A 14,255-nucleotide genomic window follows, 5' to 3' on the forward strand; every position below is an offset into this window, starting at 1 on the left:
AGTTAGAATTTGAACTCGACAACCCAAATCCAGAGTTTCTTTTCTTCTTTGGGAGATGTGGGCCCGGAAGTGGAGGCACCTGGGATCCACGGGCAGGATTGCAGGAAAGAACAAGTGGACGCAGTTACAGCACATCTCCTGCTGCTGCCCCCACCTGTGAGAGTGCTGGGCTGGTAAGAGGCAGGCTAGGCTCAGGGCCCTGTCAAAGTCATCTTTGTCACACTCAGATGCTGGAGGAGAGCAAGGATGGAAGCTGTGGGTAGCAGAGCATTATTGTTCCATTCAGTCCACAACCTGGGCCATGGGACTGCTTGTACTCTGTTGGGCAGAGGCAGAGAAGTCTGAAGGTCAAGAGCATGTGCTCCTGAACCAGATAAACTTCTTATAAGCACTGTGATCTTGAGCAAGTCATTTAACCTCTGTGCTTTCTTTTCCTCATCTGCAAAAGGGAAGCAGCCATCATGCCCACTGGCATAGAGGGGCTGCTGTGAGGGTTTCATGAGGTCCCTGTGTACCAAGGCATCCTCCTCTTTCTGCCACAGTGTTTAGCAATTTACATCCCTGGCACTCACGCTGCTGGTTGCCTCAGGCTCTGCCTGCCCCCGTGGAGCTGACAGTGAGCAGCCCAAGGGAATCTTTCCATCATCCTAATCCTGTTGTTAGGGGACACTGGAGTGGGGAGAATGTCTTGGCTGAGGTCAGGTCTGAGGCCGGAGGGTCCTGGTTGGCCCAGAGGTCTGGATGGTCATGCCCCACCTTAAAGAGCTGATGTTCCCTTGTCTCTGCAGGGTCACCGGGATATAAGGGGAAACCCAGGGCTCGGCGCAAACAGACGTGTTGGAGTGGGTGGCAGTGACAGGCGCCCCATGGGATCCCAAGCAGAGGTGGGGACCCCGGTTGGCCAGCAGCTGGACTGAGCAGCAGGACTTCTCTTGACTGACACTGGCTCCTTGCCCTTTGCTTCGGGCAGTGAGGTGGCCCAGGTTCCAGACGAACAGAAGAGTGATTGGAAAATGCCATGGGTCCTGAATCCCAGATCTGTTCTCGCATTAGGACTCAGCTACTGACTAGCTGTGAGACATAGGGCAGGTGAACAAGCCCCTTGGGGTGCTCCCTTCCAAGAAGAGACAAAAGCAAGCCCTGCCACCCTGGACTCTGTGGGATCCAAGGAAATAGTGGGTGAGAAAGTGCTCCCCACAGGCAAGAGTTGACCCTGGCACAAAGGCAGCTCAGTGTGGGCTCAGGTATTAAGACCACATGGATTCAAATCCCAGTTCAGCCAGTTAGAGTCGGACAAGGCCCTGTGCCTCGGTAGTCAGGGAAGCCAATGGCTCGGAGCTTCCGGGGGTGTTAGGATCATGAGCAGAGCCAGTGTTGTTAGAGGAAGGAGTTCAGTATGGGGAGCTGCTCATCCTACCTTGAAGTAAAATCCTGTAGTTGAGATAAAGATGGTTAATGTTCTTATCTGGAAAAGGACAGCGCTTGAAGGAGGGCAGCCCAGCCTAGGACCAGTCCCCCTGGGCCGGGAGTGTCTCAGGAACCCAGCTTGGAGCGTCCTTCCTCCTATGTCTTTTCCACACTCCTCTGGCCACCACCCTCCGAGTGTGCCTTCAGTGCTCTCTGAGCTGGCTTGTCTCTAAACTCAGGTGGCATGGTCCCTCTGGAAGAATCAGTCTTGTTTCCCCTTTCTGCATCTCCTCTAGGGTGGGAGTGGATTCTCTGGACGACCTGAGTTGCCTTGAGTGGAAGCTAGGACTGAGCAGGCCCTAATCATTGTTCTGGGGCCACTGACTCCCTTGCCCTCCTTCTGTCATCTTTGGCTGGACGCCTGCTCATCTTGGGGCTCTGGACTCAGGAGGTGGGAGATGCAGCCCTCTGTCCCACTCCCAGGGCTCCTGTGGGTGGCTTGGGTGAGAGGGTGAGGCTGGCTGGGAGAAGGCTAGGGCAAGAGGGCCTTGTTCTTGTTCTTAACTGCAGCAGGGTGAGTATGGGGAGGTAGGTTATTGGGCAGTTTTCTGAGAGACTGAGGATTTCCCAAGCCTCCTATAAGTGTAATGGAGCCTGCCTTTTGTTGCAGATGGAAGAGAAGAGGCGAAAATACTCCATCAGCAGCGACAACTCTGACACCACTGACAGTAAGGCCTTCCATTTGGGGCTCCTACAAGGAAAGCATTTGAGTAATTATCAGGCCCACAGGCCCAAATGGGGGGAGGCTGCCCCATGGTCTCAGTGTTGATGAAAGCGTTAATCAGGCCAGGTCCTTGTACTTAACTCCTGAGAAAGTCGCACACATGTGTGGCCTCTCGACCCTTGCTGTCTTCTTCACCCTACTCCCCTCTACCCCCTAGGTCTCAATCCCACGTGTTTTGCTCTGGTTGGAAAAGATCATCTCCCCTCTATTTCTTTGCATTTGCTGCTCCTGGCTGCTAGGAGCACATCCCTCTCCCTCTGGCCCTTAATGTTAGATCAGGACCCTGTTGAAAGTCTCTGCACAACAGACAGAAAACCTGTTAAGTTTTATTATAATTACCTGATAGGAGTATCATTTCTTAATTAGCGGTAAGCTCCTTGATAAGAGGGGTCATGTCTGGCTCATTGCTGTGTCCCCAGTTAGAGCAGGTACCTAATAGGTATTCAGTAAATGTTTGTCAATGGAATTAACAAGGGATCTTGGCAGGAGAATCTGAGAGGTAGACTTGTGTATGGGCTGTGTGGCAGCTGGATGACTGGGGGGTCACAGGGACGGTCAAGGAGAAAAGAGGCTTAGGGAGCCCCTTCTCAAATGTAGGGGGAGATAAGGGAGGTTTGCAGAAGGTGGGAGCTTTTCTCTGATACCAGAAGGCAGCTCTTCCCAGATGCCTCAGGAACCTGCCCTGCATGAGCTGGTCTAGTAGGGAGTTCTGTGGTGCCCTATGTAGGAGAGGTACACTGCCAACTCCCTGCAGCCTGGTGGGAACCCACACAGAGGAAGAGGCTGAACTCATTGCCAGGGAGGCTGGGCCTGGAGCCCTGCAGCTCTGCACCTCAGTTTGTTCACGAATGTGCTGAGCAGCTGGGGATAGCCCCCCAAGATCCTGAGGACAAACACCAAGACAGCCAGTCAGTCCCAGCCCCTTCCCGACCTCCAGGTCTCATTCACTGCCCTTTAGAGTCTGTTTGCTCAGCTCGGCTCTGGTGTCTAACCTGGCCAGCCCTTCCTCCCTGTGGCAGGAGACCACAGCGTCCCGCCCTCTGTGGCCGCAACCACATTGCCTGTGGCTTGTCTCAGCAGAGCCAAGAAGAACCGCATCCTTTGCTTCTAACTTCAGTCAGGCACGGGAACCCCTGAGGGCCAGGCACCTGCAGGAGTGGGGGCCTGGGCAGCTGCAGTAGAGTTGGGCTGGATTGTGGCTCACTCCCTTCCCACCAGCCCCCACCCCTGTACCCTGTACCCACTCGTGGCTGCTGCCCCTTGGACCCACGGGGTAAAGGCTGTAGTCCTGCGGTCCAGTAAGGAAGGGCCTCGGACTCTAGTGGTAATAGCTCGTGTTTATCGAGCCATGCTCTGGGCCGGGGACTCTGCTAAGCCTTAAGAGGCGTGGCATCACTGAATTCTCACAGCTTTTTGCCCCGGCGAGGTTTAAGTCATTTGCCCAGGGTGACAAGCTAGCAAATGGGTTTACTTTTTATTTATTTATTTTTTTAAGATTTTATTTTATTTATTTGACAGAGATCACAAGTAGGCAGAGAGGCAGGCAGAGACAGAGGAGGAAGCAGGCTCCCTGCCGAGCAGAGAGCCCAACGCTGGGCTCAGTCCCATGACCCTGGAATCATGACCCGAGCCGAAGGCAGAGGCTTTAACCCACTGAGCCACCCAGGTGCCCCATGGGTTTACTTTAGAGCAGCATTCTTCCTACTGTCCTTTCGTGCCTCTGTGTATCCACTGGGCATCATCCCAGATAGGATGGTGTCTCCAGCTATCCCCACCCAGGGCAGGAATGAAGTGTGGCCACAGATGGCCTCCTTCCCCAAGGAATAAGCAGAGGATCAGAGAGGGCAAGGGACCTGTAAAGGATCACAGAGTAAGCTAATCGTGAGTCTAGGTCACTGCCTTTTATTTCCTAAGCCGCTACGCTTGGTGAGCGGGGGAAGCACTCACGTCCCCACGCGTCCTTGGAGAGGTCCAGAGCAGGGACAGGGGCTCACAGAGGTTTCCACCTCCTGAACATGCAAGTCAGAGCCTTCCTTACAGGCTTCCTGTCCCTGGTCAGGGGTGGGTAGGTGGGTGGTGTCCCTGGCCTTCCAGGGGCCCCTAATGGGCTGTGCTCTCTCTGCAGGTCACGCTACATCTGCTTCACGATGCTCCAAACTGCCCAGCAGCACCAAGTCGGGCTGGCCCCGGCAGAACGAAAAGAAGCCTTCAGAGGTGGGTAGTGATGAGTGTCTGGACAAAGAGGAAGCGGTGGTGAGGAAGTGACAGGAGCGGACAGCTGTGGAGAGTGAGGGAGGGAACACTGCAGATGCGTGGGGGTGGGGGGAGCCTTCTCCCCCAGAGAGAACAGGCCCTGCAGAGCCAGGCCAGTGTGGCTAAGTGCCGTGAATGGGAGAAGGGGGTGCGTGGGCCAGCAGTAGCCGTGTAGGTTGTTGTAAAGATGTTCCAGTTGAGCTGGGTGAGAGTAGAGGCCTTTCAAGGATCATAAGCAGGGTAATGACAGAGTCTGACGTGTTCACAAAAGGCCCCACTGGCTGCTGTGAGGAGAAAGGAAAATGTGGGCAGGGGTGGGAGCCAGGAGGACTTTCCTGCAGTTGTCCAGGAGAGAAGCCATGGTGGCTGATAGCCAAGTAGTGGCAGTAGAAGAGGAAGCAGTCAGATTTGGAATGTTCCAGAGGATAAGCCAAGGGCACCAGGAGGTGCTGATATGGGGGTGAGGGCTGGGGTCCTCAGGATCATCCAATTAAGTCATCTGCTCCTTCTGCCTGTGTCCCATGCATCTGCATCCTAAGCCTTCCGTACTTGGGCCTGGGATGTTTCTTATGGCAGGTAGAGGTAGGTATGCATGCCTTCTTGAGCTGTGGAAAAGAGCACCGGGGGTGGGTAGTGTTGGACATGAATGGACATCATGATCCTGCTTCTTTTGGCCCCTGAAAAATCACATCCTAGGACCACGTCACACTCTCTCAGGTCCTCAGTGCATTGCACTGGGCACAGAAGAGGCCCTTTGCACAGATGCAGTCGCAAGAGCATTGAGCCCCCAAGAACAGGGGATTTGAATCTGGCCCTGCAGCATAGCCAGGAGCTGGGCTGGACATTTCACTTTTTTAATCCTTCTCAGTCTATCTGTTACAATGAGGAAATTTGAGGATCCCAGGGTTATATAGCCAAGACCTGAAGCTCTTGAGGCCAACATTGCCAAGGGTGGGAAGGCCCAGAGTCTTTGTGCATAGCCCTTGAAGTGGAGTCAGGGAGGGTATCTTAGTTCTGAGCCTGGAGCCCTGCTGCCCACTAACCGCAGAAGCAATCATGGCTTCGGGGGCAGTCCTGAGCAGCAGTAGTTAACCTGTCCCTTGGGGATAGTGGGGGCATCTTCTGCAGAACCTTGCATTTGGAAAAAAAACTCCTCGAGCTGGCCTACCCTAGGACTCTCTTTTTTGTGTGTGTAGGGTGGGGGTTGGGACCTGATGCCTCCCATCCCCATCCCCCAACCTAGTGTCCTCCTTTGGCCCCATGGGAGAGGAGTAAAGATGGAAAGAGATGCCTCTGGGAATGCAGTAAGGACTGGGATGAAAGCTAAGAATTAGGTGGGCATGGGGGATGCTGTTTTGAAGTTCTTAGCGCCCTCTTGTATCAGCCCTGCTCAATGGGTAGATGGATGTGCTCAGGGGCACTGGGATGCAGGAGGCAGAGTGTGCTGTAGGACTCTGGGAGCCTCTGGGACTGCCTCTCTTCTCCTCTACCCTCACTCCCCTCTTGCCCCCAACTTGGAGCCACTGGGGCTCCCCAGTTACTATAGTTGCATTAGTAAAACAATAGCCACTTTTATGTTTCTTTCCTGTACCTAGGAGGCAGGAATTCTCTGCCCTTTTTGGAGATGAGGAACCTGTCTCAGAATTCAACCTGCCCCTGCCCACTGTGGCTATTCAGGTTGGAGAAGAGTGGGTAGTTCTGGGGAGCTGCTGGGGATGGCTGGTTCCCCCAACTCTGCCTGCCCTGCTTTCTCCAAGTACCAGGAGGAGGTGGGGCCGTTTCTCAAGGTAGCAATCCCAAGGGCAGGGCTGCCATCTGTACCCTGGATAGGACAGGGGCTGGGAGGAAACAGGTGTCAGTGAAGGCTGAGGGGAAAGAGTGATTTGCATGAGGCTAAAAATTCCCCTCCCTCTTGGGTTTTCCAGCACAGAGTCTTTGAACCTTTCTCCACCTAAAAATAGAATCACATCTTTGTAGGGGTGCCGATGCCCAGCTCTGCTGGGGACTGGTTTAGTGTAGCCCTGGGTTTGAGCCCCGGGGCCTCTGCAGGCAGCCCTGAGGCCTGACTGAAGACATCCGCCCTCAAGTCCTGGACTCCTGGAGGGCTGAGGAAGCCCTCCCTGCCTTGAACTGTCGCCAAGGACAAGTTTTTCCTCCCACAGCAGGCTGGAGTGCAGCCTGTGAGGTTTCCCTCGTCCCCTAAGTGAGGAGGCTGAACCATAGCCGGCATAAATTCCAAGTGATCGTGGGGCCGAGAGGAAACCATCAATGAAAGCTTCCAAATTATTTGGCTCCTGAGAAGGCAGAGATGAAAAGCAAGGATTTGGCGGCAGATGATGTTTGCACTAAATCTCCTCGCTGGGCTACTCCCCTCTCTCTCTGTGAGGGGTTGAAGAGGAGGCCCTTTACAGTCTATAGGGCCTAAGAGCAGAGAGCTTTGGTCACCTTGGTGGAAGGGGATTTGTGAGTCCCATCTGTCCAGTCCCCTGCAGTAATATATCTGTGGGGTGGCTCTCAGGCAGGTCACACAGTATGTTTCCAGTCTGACCCACGATCCCAACCAGAATGCTTATAAATTGATGTGCATGGTGCAGTCCCGTCCCTGGTGGGGAGCCCATGGTTCCCTTTGTATCTTCATTTCTCAGTGTGGACAGTGATGGCACGGGGGATTTGATAACCAGGAGTTCTTAGCTTAGCAGCAGCACCAGCACATAGTGAAGTCAAAAGCCACAGTAAGGGCTGGGCTTGGGTCTACGCCAGACCAGCGGCTGCCCCTGTGATGACCTGCCAGGGGCCGCCCTTCTCAGTGCTCCTGAAGGTATAAATCTAGGGGTTCCCTCTATACCAGAGTAAGGTGCTGCAGGGCTGGGAAAAAAGTGCTCTGACCAGCAGTCAGGACCCTGGACAGGGCTGAGGCCTGGAGGCCCAGCTTCCCTTCTGGCCTTTAAACAGTCCGTGGTCTCCCTTGGCCAGAGTGAAAGAAGGGGTGGGGGAATACAGGCCTCAGTAATGGAGCTGAAGGGACAGGCCCAGGGGTTCCTGGGAAAATGGATTTTTGGTGGAAGTGTACCAAGTCTGAAATCGGCTGCAGGATCCCCTTTGGCAGTAGAGGAGAAAGGTTGTAGAGGAGAAAGGCAGTAGAGGAGAAACCCAAGGACACAGTTCTGCTCCCTTCCTCTGCTCTGCCTGCCTGCGGGATCCCAACAAAGCTGAGATGTGTCCCTTAGGGCTTAAATCAGCAGGCCAGCCCTGAAGGAAGGGAAGGGCTTAGTCTGTCCTGGGTAGGGGGTACTAGTATATAAACCATGCTGTGGCCTTGGGTTTCTGGCCTGGCTTGTCTGACCAGATCACATAACTAGTATTGTCTGCGAATCTGATGGAATCACGAAGGCTATTCTTTTAAATACTAACACCAGGCCCCATCCTACCTCACCCCCAGAAGTTCTGACTTAAATGGTCTGGAGTGGGGGCCCCAGGTCCCTGTACTTTTTTCGAAGCCCTTTTGTTGGAAACCAGGTTTGAGAACTACTGCCACAGACCTTTCTCCTTACTTTGCTAAGATGGGAATTCCTGGCTTGATCCTCCCTGGAAGGACCCTGAGGTCGAAGGAAAAAGAGGAGGCCTTCCAGCCTGGTTCAGTGACCTAAGCAAAGGCAGGGAATGTGGGTGAGTGGGGTACACCAGCTGATCCCTCCCCCCCCAACAGTGGCCAAGGGACTGACAGTTTTCTGCCAACCCATTGGCCTGGCCTGGGTATGAAGGACAGTTCAGGAGGAGACCTGAGACTGGCCCCGTGGGTTGGAAGCTGCTGTTTGAGGCTGTGTCTTTCTCAGGCCTGGTGCAGAGAGGCAGACGGAAGGACAGGCCGAGCAGTGGGGGTTTCCCCTGGGCAAGGTTTTCAGAAAGTCTGAGTCCCCAGAAATCAGCCAGTGGGCAGGGACCCAGGTCTTCAGGACCCAAGAGCTACTGATAGTGATTAAGCTCAGCAAGCATGTGAGGGCACCTGACAGGCCCAGCTGGATGCCAGGGGGGAGAAGTTGGGGGAGACGCAGAAAACGCAGGCCCTGTCTCCAGGGAGCTGGTCCTTTGGTAGTAAGATGCAGGTGCTACACAGGAAAGCATCCGTTAGGAGAGGTGTGGCCAGCTTTGCCACTGAGGAACTCTGACTGTCCATCCCTGAGCCTCCAGGTCATCATCTGTAGAGTCCTGCCATGGCCTCTCTGTTCAGTCGAAGTGACTGTCCTTCCCTGAGGCTTGTGGAGCCCAAAGGTGGAGGAAGTGAGTGGAGGTGCAGACTGGCCTCCCTGGGATCGAAGTCTTGATGGGTGGGATAGGAGTTGGGATGCATCTGTCCTTTTCCTTTGTAGGCCATGACAAATTGGTAAACCCCTAGACGAGAGAGTAGGGCTCTCTGCGGTTTCCACAGGGACTCTTTACCATACTCAGCTTCTTGCCCTTGGGGACAGGGCCTCAGAGAAAAAGATGATCCTTGTGAATACGCATTGTCTGTCACCACTGGAGTGTCCCCCAGACTCAGGGTCCATGAAAGTTCCTATCTAAGTTCTCCCCACTAGAAAAGGCAGCAAGGATGCAGCTTATTGGCTTGACCTGTTGCTTTTAAAAAATGGGATCCTTCTACCCTGGGTACCGGCATGGGTGGCCAGAATGTGTTGGGGTGCAAAACCACAGGGTAAAGAAGGTGCCTTCCTAGAGGAGTACAGGTGCTATCCAGATGTTTGAAATAACATTTTGTATTAAAACAGTGATGGCATATGTTATAGTAAAAGGCAAAATGCCGACAAACTTTAAAGATAAAATAAGAAAAATCCAGAAAGGTTTTATGCTTGCCCTGTGGTTTCAAGCCATGTTTCTAGTCAACAGTTCCTCTGCCGCCCTGTGGGGCAGGCAGGCAGGTGGTGAGGGGGAGCCCTTCCACTGGGCCAAGTGCCTGCTTTCTTAGACTCCCACTGCCTTCCTCTGGGGTGGGGGGTAGAATCCACTTCCAGTATAGTTAGAACCAGTGCTGCTCTCGCCAGCTGGAAGGTCCTCCCGACCTCTGGGGCTTGTCTTGCGAAAGAAATGTGTGTAATAAATTCTTTTAAAGAGCAGGAAGTGCTGTTATCCTTGTGAAAGAGAAAGAGGGTATGTGTTTGAGAGATGGAGAAGTCTGACCAGATTAGCCTAGTGGTAGCTTGAATGGGGCTGGGCAGAGGGTGGCTGTGTTCAGAGTCCTTCTCTGGTGTTTTATGACTAATTTAAAGTAAGTTTGCTCTTGGCTGAGATACTCTTTTTTTTTTTTTTCTTTCTAAGATTTATTTATTTATTTGAGAGAGCCAACAGGGGTGGGTGGAGGGGAGAGAAGAGGAAGAGAGAATCCTAAGCAGGCTCAATGCTGAGCAGAGCCCAATACAGGGCTTGATCTCATAACCCTGAGATCATGACCTGAGGTGAAACCAGTCGTTGGAAGTTTAGCTGACTGCGCCACCCAGGCACCCCTGGCTGAGATACTCTTTATCAGATTCCAGCCCAGAAGGTTTGTTTTGTTTTATTTTGTTTTTAAGATTTTATTTATTTATTTGAGAGAGAACGTGTGTGTGCATGTGCATGAGTAGGAGAGGGACAGAGGGAGAGGAAGAAGCAGGCTCCCCCCAGGGCAGGGAGCCTGACTTAGACCTCAGTCCCAGGACCCTGGGATCATGACCTGAGAAGAAGGCAGAGGCTTAACGACTGAGCCACCCACACACCCCTCCCCCAGGAAAAACTTTTTTTTTTTTTTTTAAGATTTTTATTTATTTATTTGACAGAGAGATCACAAGTAGGCAGAGAGGCAGAGAGAGAGGAAGGGAGGCAGGCTCCCTGCTGAGCAGAGAGCCTGATGCGGGGCTTGATCCCAGGACCCTGGGATCATGACCTGAGCCGAAGGCAGAGGCTTAACCCACTGAGCCACCCAGGCGCCCCAGGAAAAACTTCTTAAAAGAAGAAATACCTGGCTGGCTCCCACGCAATAATATTGCAGTGGTTAAAATATAGTGCAGACCTCAAATAGTGGTTTACTTCAAGTCTCAGTTTCTCTATCTGTAAAATGGAGGTAATATGGATTAGTTGGCATTATATGTAGAGATACATGTATATTATATATACTTAAAACATTTAGCATGGCACCTGATTTAAGAGGACAATTACTTTTCAAAATTAGCTGTTTTTTTTATAAAAGATTTTATTTATTTTAAAAAGAAAGATTTTATTTATTTATTTGACAGAGAGAGAGATCACAAGTAGGCAGAGAGGCAGGCAGATAGAGAGGGGGAAGTAGGCTCCCCACTGAGCAGAAAGCCCAATGCGGGACTCGATCCCAGGACTGTGAAATCATGACCTGAGCCGAAGGAAAGGACTTAACCCACTGAGGCACCCAGGTGCCCCTTAGCTGTTGTTTCTAATGAGATGAAGTGCTCAGAAAAAAGCAATTGGGATTTAAAATGAGGTATTCAGTAGTAATTTCATTTGGCTCTTTCAGGACAGACCCCCAAACATCCTTTGGAGGATTTGGGGGAAGGTGCCACTCCTGGCTTTATGTTGGGACTCCTAGTGTGGACAATGGTCAAGGAGAGGCCATCTTGGCCAAAGCTATTTTCATTGACTTTGGGACAGTGACCAAGACCAGTTCCTAAAGTCACCTGGAATAATCTTTGGGGCCAGTCCCCTGCATACCAGCCAGGCAGGAGAGGAAGTTTCAGAGTTTAGTCCCACTTTAGACAAATCCTGGGGTTCATTCATTCATTCGCTGCTCAGCATTTCTTGAACACCTGCTGCATGGCGGGAATGGTGCCACAGACAGGTCCAGTGATAATCAGGACACACACAGCCTCTGCTTCTCTCAGCTGAATTACTGGAGGAGATGGACATCCAACAAATAATTACACAAATAATCCTACTTTGTAATTAATGATAAGGGGCGGAGCCATTCCTTATGTAACTGAACTTCCTCTTGGTGTCTCTCGATCTGAAATACACCCTGATACAGTAATTGACCCTTGAGAAAAGGAAGCAGAGACCAAGGTCCCAGGATGAGATATTCAAATGACATCCACTAATCTCGTGATCATGTACAGGAACTCTGCGCGGCCCAGGGAAAGTTGCCTGTGGTGGTTGTCTTTGCTTTTAGAGGTCATGTCAGCCTCCACTTTTAGTTTCTGGCAGAGCCTGTTCTGGGTTCTTCCTGGGGAAATAGGTGTGGAAAACCAGACTGTTCGTGGTTCTCGTCTTCAGTCTCAGGAAGAGGAACTAGAGGTCAGGGCCATGCGTGTATCCCTGGGTCTGGGCAGAGCAGGGTCGAGCACTCCCTCCGGAGCTGCTCTGGCTCCCCAGCACTCAGATTGGTTATTACCTTTGAGTTTTAGACCTTTAGACGTTCTTCATACTGTTTGAAGAAGCTACAATTAACATCTCCCAAGCAGCCCAGCAGAACGTGGTTGCTAGGCAGCAGACCTTTAAAGACAATTTGTCATTTTCTGCCATAAGAGAGAAAAAATAGTAAACATTCACGTTCTTGAAAAAATTACTTGTTTTCCACCTTCCAACTTTCTGGCCCTGGCAAGGCCTCTGGTTCATCAGTGTCTGTTTTATTCTTTATTTAGTTTTCATAAATAATTCAGAGGCATTTGGGGAGAATAATTGAGCCTTTTTCAAGCTTAACCTCTGGCCATTTGGAACAAAAAGGATGTTTGGGTGGCAGTTGGGTTGCTGTATTTGTGGACAGGTTGTGTATAAATGTACAGAGGCTCCTTTGGAAGGTGCAGGGGACCCAACTGCCCAGCTGTAGGTAATCTCGGGCAGCAACCCAAGAAGGTGGCTTCCGGTCCGTGGAAAGCTCTTGAGCCATTCAGCCTTTGTTTAGCACCTCCCAGGGGCTAGGCCCCTGTGTACACTGCTGGGCTCCTGTGGCCCGGCCAGACCTCAGTGAGCTCACCAACTTCTTGTGGGGGCTACATGGTAAGAAACCAGGCGATTCCAATACAGGGGCTGTGGGAGGTCAGAGGAAGCCCAGAACCCAACCTGGGATCAGGGAAGGTTTCCCAGAGCAGATGTGGGTGGGACCCAGCCCTCCAAGATAAAATAGGCTGGCACCACTTTGGCAAGAGAGAAGAGCATCCCAGCACGTTGCTCCTCTGTGCCAAGGGGAAAACGTGCTCCACAGACTATGTGTATCTGTGTGGCCACAGGGGCTGGTGGGCCCTGCAGCTAAGCCTGAGGGAAGGCAGTGGAAAGCCACCCAAGGGCAGGGTGTGGAATTTGCAAAAGCTACCATCTGATTTGCATTTTTCAGCCTTTGGGGAAGCTGATTTGTCTTCCTACGGGCATTGAGCATTGAGCACGTGGCCAAAGGGGGCCAGGGGGCTTGTGGGGGAATGCTGGCTGGTTCCAGAGTTTGTGGCCGGGGATCCTTTGCCACTTCTACCATGTAGGATGTGGTATAGGTTATTTAACTAATCTCAGGTTAGAGTCCCAGAATAGGCATGATGGATGGCAGCATTGGCCTCACAGAGGTGGTGTAGGGACTGCTATTAAATTAATTCCAGAATATCCCTTACACTGCTACCATATCCCACAGTGCTCTTTACCTGTTGGCTGCTGCCATTATGACGATGCTCCCCTTCCTGCACTTCCATCAGTTCCCTGCCCAAAAGGGCCACCTGTGTCCAGTCTGCCACCTGATCCCTGAGTGACCAGGATGAAACATGCACCTCTCTTGGGGCTAGACTCTCTCTCTCTCTCTTTTTCTCTCCCTCTCTTTCCTCTTTCCCTCTGTCTTCCTCTCCCCCTGTCTTCCTCACCTCCTCTCTTTTCTTCCCTCCCTCCCTGCCTCTCCCCCTCTCTCCTTCCCTCTCCTTCCTGAATCTCTCTGATCCAGTTGAGCCTGGGATCCCTTCTCTCCTGCTGAGTTCTCAACATCATGCCTGTTCCTAGCTCAGGGCCACCTGTCCCCTGCTTGTGAGGCTTGGCATTCTGGTCTTTAAGACTCCAGCTTGGGTAGGGCACTGGTCCTTGGGCTTCGAGCCCTGCAGACCAGAGGCTGAGAATTGCTCTAGTTAGGTCCCCTTGCTTGGGGACTTCAGCTCTACATATATCCTTGAGGTACCTTACCTTGTTGATGGGGTTTCAGAAAGCACCGTGGAGGAGCCAGCTGAGGGCCTCAGACCCCCTCGGGTAATTTACCAGAGAGGCCCTTTCATTCATTCATTCCCTTACTCAGCTACTATTTTCTGAGCACCTACTATGTGGCAATCATCATGCCAAGCACTGAGGACGTAGCAGACAGCAGGATTGCTGTAAGGGAAGTGGGGGGAGGTGGCAAAAAATAAGTAAATAAATAACAACAGGAGAATACCAGTTAATTGTTGGGGTGTAAGTGCTGGGAAGCAAGGTAGGTTGACAGAGTGAAAGTGGCTCTGTGGGACACTGGGCACTCCCTGAGTCAGGGTGATCGGGAAAGGAATCCTAAAGGAGATGGTGCTTATATGACAGCCAGGATGAGGGAAGAACAATAGCTTTTAGACTTACCCATGAGTCTCTGGAGGACCGCTTAGTGACAGTAGTGAAGGGTTGATTTCTGGGCCTAGATGAGCTGTCCCAGGTGGGAGGCTCCCTGTGGCATCGGAGCAACAAGGTTTTGGCCTGGACCCCACTTGGTTTACCAGGATCGGAGAACTTGAAGGCTGTGATGTGTCCCCTGTGGGTTCAGTTCACTCCACCAGGCCCCATCCTGGCTCCAGAAGGAAATAACCCAGCCCCAGTCCTGCCAGACTCGGCAGAG

The 14,255-nt window shown here is 52.1% G+C and overlaps 1 protein-coding gene across 18 annotated transcripts in view; it reads left to right on the plus strand.

Annotated features, from left to right (window-relative positions):
• JADE2 (jade family PHD finger 2) overlaps positions 1 to 14,255 on the plus strand; it is a 52,898-nt gene that overhangs the window by 8,419 nt on the left and 30,224 nt on the right. For 11 of the 18 annotated variants that reach the window (XM_032837695.1, XM_032837692.1, XM_032837688.1 and 8 more), the window contains 2 exons: positions 2,078 to 2,177; positions 4,317 to 4,405. In XM_032837695.1, the coding sequence (XP_032693586.1) occupies positions 2,078 to 2,177; positions 4,317 to 4,405 (189 nt within the window). Of the gene's footprint in view, positions 1 to 1,703; positions 1,859 to 2,077; positions 2,178 to 4,316; positions 4,406 to 14,255 lie in introns of all 18 variants that reach the window. The other 7 variants (XM_032837700.1, XM_032837697.1, XM_032837696.1 and 4 more) reach the window with 2 other exon arrangements.

The sequence above is a fragment of the Lontra canadensis genome, unplaced genomic scaffold (assembly GCF_010015895.1).
Source record: "Lontra canadensis isolate GAN:19392208 unplaced genomic scaffold, GSC_riverotter_1.0 scaffold99, whole genome shotgun sequence".
Taxonomy (NCBI): Eukaryota; Metazoa; Chordata; class Mammalia; order Carnivora; family Mustelidae; genus Lontra; species Lontra canadensis.